Source organism: Galeopterus variegatus, unplaced genomic scaffold (assembly GCF_000696425.1).
Source record: "Galeopterus variegatus unplaced genomic scaffold, G_variegatus-3.0.2 Scaffold13213, whole genome shotgun sequence".
Lineage (NCBI taxonomy): Eukaryota > Metazoa > Chordata > Mammalia > Dermoptera > Cynocephalidae > Galeopterus > Galeopterus variegatus.
The window spans coordinates 9,951-18,719 of NW_007739324.1; the positions used below are offsets into that span (position 1 = coordinate 9,951).

The 8,769-nt window shown below is 41.6% G+C and overlaps 1 protein-coding gene across 1 annotated transcript in view; it reads right to left on the reverse strand.

Moving 5' to 3' along the window:
* Positions 1-7,850, reverse strand: part of LOC103581513 (peroxidasin-like protein) — a gene marked incomplete at its 3' end in the record, with an annotated part of 17,223 nt that extends 9,373 nt beyond the window's left edge. Inside the window, exons 1-2 of the mRNA XM_008563326.1 lie at positions 7,673-7,850; positions 3,496-3,762 (exon numbers count right to left, since the gene is read on the reverse strand). Coding sequence (XP_008561548.1) covers positions 3,496-3,762; positions 7,673-7,850 — 445 coding nt within the window. The remainder of the gene's footprint in view (positions 1-3,495; positions 3,763-7,672) is intronic.
* Between the last annotated feature and the right edge of the window lie 919 nt (positions 7,851-8,769).

The following is an 8,769-nucleotide window of genomic DNA, read 5'->3' on the forward strand; positions in this document are numbered from 1 at the left end:
TTCCAGGTCTGCGGGGATGATGCAGTCCTCAGTGAATCAGACTGGTCCCCAAGTGACTCATCTGTCTCCCACTTCACGAGAAACTTTTTGTGGTCACCCCCCTCCCTGTCGATGCAGCCCACAATGTTTCCACAAATGTCTCTTCACTTTCCTCTAATCTCACCTCAGTGGGGACTGTCTGCGTTGTGCGGGGCCTGCCCACACTCTGCCTCACTAACACCAAACACTACCACTCACTTACCCCCTCCTCATCCATGCCCTAAAACTGTAAAAAAAAAAATAAATAAAACTACGATATCCTGTTGCCTGCCTCCTAACATGATTTCTTGCATATTCGTTTGGCTTGTCCTCAACATCACAGTCCAGACAGATGGAGGCATCCAGGACATCACTGTCCAGACAGATGAAGGGATGGAGATGGGACTTGGACTAACTTTGGTGCCCCACTCTCAGGAAGTGCCCCCACTCCTGTAGGACACTAATTGTACCTTTTTTAATTGGGGCAGGGATCCTTCCTGCAACTGGGACTGGCATAGCAGGCCTTGCTACTGCCTCTCAAATCTATCAAAAACTCTCTTTACAACCAAGTATAGACAGCATCTCCTCCCTCCGGCAACAGGTCACCTCACTCACATCAGTTACTTTTAGAACCAAGTATAGACAGCATCTCCTCCCTCCGGCAACAGGTCACCTCACTCACATCAGTTACTTTATAGAACCGTCAGGTCCTTGACCTCCTTACAGCCAAGAAGGGAGTCACCTGCCTCTTCTTGGGGGAGGAATGCTGTTATTATGTAAATGAGTCCGGGGTGATCCAAAACAACTTAAACCATTTAATGGCAAGCATTGATCTCCATTGTAAAGAGTTACAAAACACAAACACACCTGGGGGGTGGCCCCAGTCACTGAATGCTAGGATACCCTGGCTTATGCCCCTAGTAGGACTTCTGACTGTGCTGGGACTCATCCTACTCTTTGGTCCCTGTCTCTTTTGGTGTTTCTCTAATTTATTGCAGGAACACATGCAGGCTTTCAACAACCAAAAGGTCACCAAATTATTCCTGTGAGGAGGATATCAGCCCCTCAGAATCAGCAACCCTTACCTGGAAGAATACAGCCTCCCCGCATGACACCAACACCCTGGCGCCTAATTGTTTTACCCACCAACATAAATCTTTTATTTTTTCCATATCTTTGCCTATCTTCAGTAGGGAGTAGCTTCAGAAGAATGAGACCTTTGCCCCTTTTTCCTTCTCCCTATACTTAAAAGGCAGGAATGATGGATCTTGGATGTGACTGGTGTCATTGTGCACACAATAAGCACAAAATAGCCACCAGCCTTGTCTTTCACTCCAGCACCAAACCCCTCCCCCCTTCCCTTTATGAGAAGCCTCGGGACTTCTGCAAAACAGAAAACTTTTTGCTGCTGCAAGGGTGCAATTCTCCACCCCAGTTGCAGAGCTTCTGCATTAGCATAATGCCTCTCCTTGATGGTATCAGCCAGCCCTTGGTGCCCTATATAAGCTCTCTCACCCCCTTACTAGGTGCCATCCCCCATTTTGAGGGCAGCCCCGGGCTTCCCTCCACTTTGAGCACAGACTGGCAGATTCTTTTCCTTTAATAAAGCTTGATTGGTACCTGGTGTCTCAGCTCACTTCCTTTCACAAACTAAATGGCAAAGAGAAGTCATTAGTGAATTGTGGTATGAGAAGCCAGCACAGCCTAAATGTGATCAGAGTTTGGTGAAACATCAGTTGATGCAGATGAACAAACCAGAGGAACTGCATGCAAGAACTTAAAACACGTAAATTTAAAAACCAAAACAAACCCAGAAGATTTCACATCCTAGCAAACAATAGAAAAGATTTAAGTAAATGATTGGTTTACATTTATTAGTTCATAGCACTAAAATGACCAACTTGCTACATCAATGAAGAAATTATTGTCTAATGTGGAAAAGACTAGAACAGTGTGAAATAAAGGAGCCTGTTAAAGTGCAAATGTATGATTAGGCATTACATTTTTTATAAAACAAAGACATTCAACATAAAACAATGCAAGAAAACAAAAACCCAACACTATTTCTTCAAAAGCATTTTTCAATCCCAATGCATTGAGTCTAAGAATAATGTTTGATCCCAATGCAGTGAGTCTAAGAATAATGTTTGGGTTCTTTAAAAGTAATTTCCCCCAGGAGTTACCAAAGACTTTGTTAAAAAAAAAAATCATTTTTATACCTTGGTTACGGAGCAAGGAAAGTGTTTTTCATGATATTAGCAATCCCAATGCATTGAGTCTAAGAATAATGTTTGGGTTCTTTAAAAGTAATTTCCCCCAGGAGTTACCAAAGACTTTGTGAAAAAAAAATCATTTTTATACCTTGGTTACGGAGCAAGGAAAGTGTTTTTCATGATATTAGCATTTCTAGGAGAAAACAACTTTTTCCTCAGACATGTCAATGGAAACATGAAATTATTGATCTGTTGCTACTTAAGGAGTTGCTAAACAATTCAATTCAGAAAACATTTACTGAATGCTGGAAACCTAAGTTAGATGAAGTCCTATGCCTTCCAATGGGCCAATGCTATTCTCGGAGCAGCTGGGACCCACTGCCCAGATGCCCCTACAACCCTAGAACAGCCAGTTATACATTTCTAAATTGTCTTTGTTCTCTGTTTCTCACGATCTAGCATTTTAATAGATAACATTCTATGCAAATCTGAAAATAATGAAACTTCTTAGCTCAATTAAAATACACATGGCTCCAGGAGGCCCTTAAAACATGTAATTGTAAATTACCATACTCTTGTCAGCTGATGAAAAACATTTGGATAGAAAAGGACTGTTGGCATCATTCCAATAACTTATATTCTGCTGTTTACTAAACCTGCAGGAGAATTGGGTGCATGTGCCTGGGCACGCACACACAGGCACACATGCACACACATGCGCACACACACACACAACAGAGAGGAAGTGGAGCCCAGAAGAAAAGCAAAAGAACATCAGAGGAACGTGTCTTCCTGCCAACATGGTTGCATGCTCACACACATAAATTATTTTCTGGGTTCAGAATAGTTTCATTATTGCTGTTGTTATGCAGCCTTGCTGCTTGTAACAGTCCTCAAGCTACACCAAGCAGACAGTTCGGTCAGTGACTATGAACTTAAGGTACAGCCTTTTCCCTTTCATATCTGTAGTGTCTTTCCTTTATCTCTAAAATATTCTGAAGCACAAATATCTTTTGACAGTTTGCTGCCAGATTAATGACTTCACTCTTTTGTTGCTAATGGTTGATTCTGGCATTTGGATAAAAATCGAAGTGACAAAAAAAAAAGCTTTAACTTGAAGCAGATTAGTTTTGAAAATTCTATTGTGTCAAAAAAATAAATGGCAAATAAAAATAATGTACATGACATTATTTTTTAAGTTGAAAACATAATTTTCTGAGTGCAGTAGGAGGAACGTTTCAATCACAACCTTCTGCCCCCCTACCTTGTACAATTATGTTTGCTTCAGCTTGAGCAGAGCCTTGGTTATTGCTGGCATGACAGGTAAATCGCCCGTGATCCTGCAGTGTGATGTTCTGTAAGAAAAGGCCCCCAGAAATCGCCACGTGCCTGGATCCATCCAGTGCCTCTCCATTGTCCCTGGTCCAAGTAATATGGGGGTGTGGGTGGCCTGTGGCCATACATTCCAAAGTCGTGCTGGAGCCAATTAACACCTCTGTGTCCTGTGGCTGGATCACAAAACTAGGTTTGGCTAAGGGCAAGAGGGGAACAAAACACAATACAGCAGCAGCAGTTAGGAAGGTTTATCTAAATTCTGCATTGTGGTTTTAAGACTATTGCCATTTTCAAAATGCCTTTATACTTAAATATTGTATACACATGTTAAGCTCCCAATGAATTAAATGTAAAATAGATTAAATGTGGTGGATTTGATTTAAATACATAATTTTTAAAAAAGACTGCTTGCCCTGATGCCATGGTATATCCTAAACACTGCCATGTGCCCACCCAATACGTATTCCTTATTTTAGGAGCTAAATGTTCAAATGTTCTCATTTAAAAATACTCACCTTTTTCTTATTTATTTATTTATTTATTTATTTTTACACAGTTCTTCTGAAGAGATGTAGGCACATGTCACTGGGAAGAGAATTTCCTTCCCTAATAAAGGGGCAAAGTCTAACAAGTCATTCCTCTTTCTCCTGTTTGCCACCTGGAATTCAGGCATGAGTTGGGTTTACAGGAGCCACCTCATGACGAAGAGATGACAATTACAAGGGAAAAAAAGAGGCTGACATGCAAAGGGTTGAAGAGTAGTTTGCTCAATGGGATAATGAGGCAGCCCTGTATAGACTGCCCCTGTACTACTTGTGATGTACAATGAAAACACACACACACAAAAAAAACACACATGCACACACACACACATACACAAACACATATGTAGGGTAAATGCTAGACATAGACCTATTCCCTCTCCCCATGCATAGCAGAGTTCCCTTTCCCTCCTGGGAAACTACCTCTGTCTAAGGTAATTACCCAAGGAAAGGCACATTCCCTTTAAGACAAACAGAGGGCTGGAGGAAGCTGAGTAAGTAAGTTAGTTACCCTAAGTAAATTAGAACACTGGTGTTAAACTACTCTAACCCAGGAAGGTAGTCAGTGGACTGACTTATCTACTTAGCCTGGTCTCCCCAGCACTCTGAGTTGGGTGAGGGTCTGTGCATAAGCATGAAAATTATTTACACCTCTACTTCGATCTGTTCACTATATAACTGTCAGATGTGCCCTATGGTGGGGCGGATTTCCAGCTGGCCATCCACGATCAGCAACTCCCGTAAGTCTAATAAACTGATGTCTCTACCCATTAGCCTGGGTGAGTTCTTTGGAATAGGCAAACATTATGAGAGTGTCCTCTCAGATTTGGGGCTCCTGCGATGCAACATACATACACAAACACACACACACACACACAAACACACATATACAAAATGAAACAAACACATACACACTATGTCTAAACTATGTCTATTCAAGATTTCAGTAACTTTCTGCAAAACATTTTACAAATTGATTCACCAAGTATATTTGTAAATGGAAAATTAAGACTTCCATATAAGGTGCTTCATTCTTACTAATTCATTTTTCATCTTCTTGAGAGTCTCATGCAATAATTAAAGACATAGTGAAGGGTTAAAAATGCCTAACAACTGAATCTACGTTTGGTGGCTCCTCAGTTCCTGAGATGAACATACCCTGGACATAAAGATAAATTGATTTCATCTAATTCAGCAATCAAGATTTAATTCAATTTATAACAATATTGACTGTCCTGAGTATATTAGTAAAATGGTAGATATTGGAAAGATATCAAGCCTCACAAGACTCATTTCTTCCATACTCATGCTCTAGCTACCAGGACAGTGACAGAACACTGAGTCTGTGAATCCACAGTCCACCTTGGAAAGAATTACCTTAGCACTGGGTGTTCAGTGCTGTAGAACATGCCGGCAGGAGGGAAGGACAGTACAGGGAAAACCACTGCAATCACTGAAATAAGAAAACGTTTTGAACTAGGTCAATGGTGGTAGAAAGGGAAAGGAAGACAATCCGATTTATCTCAGAAGTAAATTTTTAGAGACTTGAGGAAGAAAGAGTAGCAATATGTCTGTGGGATGTGAACAACGGACGTGTGAAAGCAAGAAGATAATGGCAACGTCGATCCAAATCTTAGGAAAGATACCAGCAACAAAAACTATGAATCTTAGATTAGTTATTAAGGTCGTTTGGGGACTGTTTCAAAACTCAAGGAGAGCTCAGAGGAGGAAAAAAAACGTGATAAGGGCAGAGGAGGCAGGAGGGGAGGCCACTGCAGGAGCGCCCAGAGGCGGGCCCAGGACGCCAGGCAGTGACCAGGAGGTGGCGCTCCAGAGCCAAGGCAGGGACGCGCGTGCGCAGGGTCGGCCGCCAAGGTGACGGGGCGGTGGGCGGGGGCTGTGGGAGGAGGAGCGGTCTGTCAGTTCGGAGTCACTTGGGAACCACCGGAGGAATCCCCATATTCGAACCATCCCCGGTTCAAGTACGCTTGCTCCTGGGCCGGCTCTGGCTCACTGCCACCTTCTCTGCCGGGGTCCCCGCCCCCATGGTGCCGCCAGCTCCCTTCTGCACCCGCAGCAGCCCGCTGACTCTTCACGTCACCTGCCCTCCTGCTGCTCTTCCAACTGCTGCCAGAGACACCTTCAGAAAGAAAACTCTGACTCCCGCCGCTCTCGAGCAGAGTCACGAGCAGCCTGAGTGATCTGACCCTGACCCGCCTCAGCCTCACCAAAGCAACTCTTAGGCCCGGCCCTTCCTCTGTGCCCGCCAGGCAGTGCCTTGCTCTGTCTTCCCTTACGCTGCCCTTTCTCCTAAAATAGTGTTTTATCCCTACTTATCAGCCCTGCTATCTTTCTCCCACGTCCCTTGCTCCCGGGAAAACCTTTCTTGAGTGAAGGCAGCCCCCCAATGTCTGCAGCAAGGGCTCCCCTCTGTGTGTGTGGAGCCAGCTCCGGAGAGCCAGCCGCCAAATTCCCAGCACTCTGCAAGGTGGTCCTTAAGTATAGCCATTGTTAGCACTTTAAATTACAGAAATTTACAATTAAACGAATTTCATTAATATCAAAGTTAAATTTTGAAATCCATCACTTCTAATTATTTTGGTACATTTTACTGTTATCTACGGTCTTGAGATTATTTATGTTCATCATGGCTGGTTGGTGGAAACATGAGGGTACTTCAGAAAGCTCATAGGAAGATTGAATTAAAAGATATTATGAATCTTTCCGTGAACTTTTTGAAGACCCTTGTACTGTATCATAGTGAACTCCTGCACATCTCTTCCCAGCTCCACATGCAGGAATGTCATGTTGGTAACTAGAAATGGGCCATGGGGGGATTATTTATAACACAGAAATTGACAAATGCTGCAAATCAGCCTTCTCCCCTCCCCAGAGCCAGTTTTTAAATATGTACCAGCACACAACTCTCCTTTATGCTTCTATCACCTCTTTACACATCATAAAACTTATCATTTTGTTGAATTATGGCCATCACCTAATAGTCTATAGGTTCGGTAAAATGAAAGACAATGTATTTCCACCATCTCAAAATGATGTTAATAAAAATTTGTCATTGTCACCATGTCTGGTTTATATAAGCCATTGAAATTATGGAAAAGCAAAGCTCTGAGAAAGTTGAAGGAGCATGGCTGTTAACCATGCAATCCCCAACAGCTAACTCAGTGTGCATTCAATAAATGTGTTGAGTGAATTCCTGATGAGTAAATGACTGAATGAATTTCTGAAGAGGATGATATTCCTGCCCAGGTGACACTGGTTCACTCTGTCTCAGGATGTGGAAAGTTGGATATTTGAAAGGAGAACAGCAAAGTCTTAGAACCACATCTTAGTGTACTGGAAAAGAACAGAACTGAGGCTGAAATCAAATTTTAAGAGAAAAAAATCAAGATTCTCTAAAACAAGATTAGAAAAATCACAGTTAATGGCAATCGTTTAAGCATTACATACTTTAAAGAAGCAATAGAAGGTCATTTTCTAGTGGAAATAACTGATGGATAACTGGTGCATTTATATTAAGTCCAACCAGAAAACAAAAAGATTTACCCGGAAGACTGGAATATCTGAGCATGGCATTCTGCGTCGTGACCTCCCCAGCAGAGTTTCTGGCCATACACTGATAGATTCCTTGGTCTGACTCTCTGGTGTTTCGGATCATGAGTGTCCCATCATCAAACATGTTAAGTCGAGCATCGTCTTCCAAATCCAGTGAATGGCTGGACATAAATGAAATACACACACACACACATATAGTGATTTAGTGCCACTCATATTTAAAACTCTTAAGACAGAATATAGGACTTTATGTTTCATGTATACCAATTTGTTAATTTTTTATTATCTGAATAATTCAAGTTATTTTACTTTAAATTGTAGTCACCCCCTTCCCCTTTCTGAGATTATACCCTGAGCACAAACTGTAATACCACACATGGTAGAAGGGATGGAGTTTCCAACGCCCTGCACTCCTGGGCAGCATGAATGTAGATAGTGATGCAATCTCTCCTATGAAAGGGATGTTTCAGCACATTTTTACACTTCTGAATTCTTACTTTTAAAAAAAGGAATCATCAGATGGTCAGATTTTCATTCTTTCCCTGAGTCATTCAGTATACTTTCATATTTTGTTAAAGTGTAAAAGAAATATCCATAGTCAAACCAACATGGCTCAAAGTCAAGTATAATTACACAACTTAGCACTGAAAAAGCGTACACCACTGACCCATCTGTTGGACATTAGGCCCTCTTAATTGACCTAGACCATTTTGGATATACTACAAAAATGCCATCTGTCAATTAAATGGATAATTCATTGAGTACAAGTAGGTTTAGATGTATATACCATCAAATTACATCAATAATCACAACAATTGGAGTGCTAACATGGGTTACTTTTAGCAATAAATGCAATATTACTGACACATAAACGTATGTTGAAAATGTTTACAGAATTTTTTTTCTGGTCTAGATTTTTCTTCCTTTAAAAATACTCAGTGATTATGTGTGAGGAAGTATGTGGGCGTTCACACAAGTATGCATATTTCTAATATATGTATTAGGCATAGAAAAAGGAAACCTACCCCCCCATCATTCATCATTCATTAAACATGTATTAAACATCTAAAATGTGCCACCCACCAAGA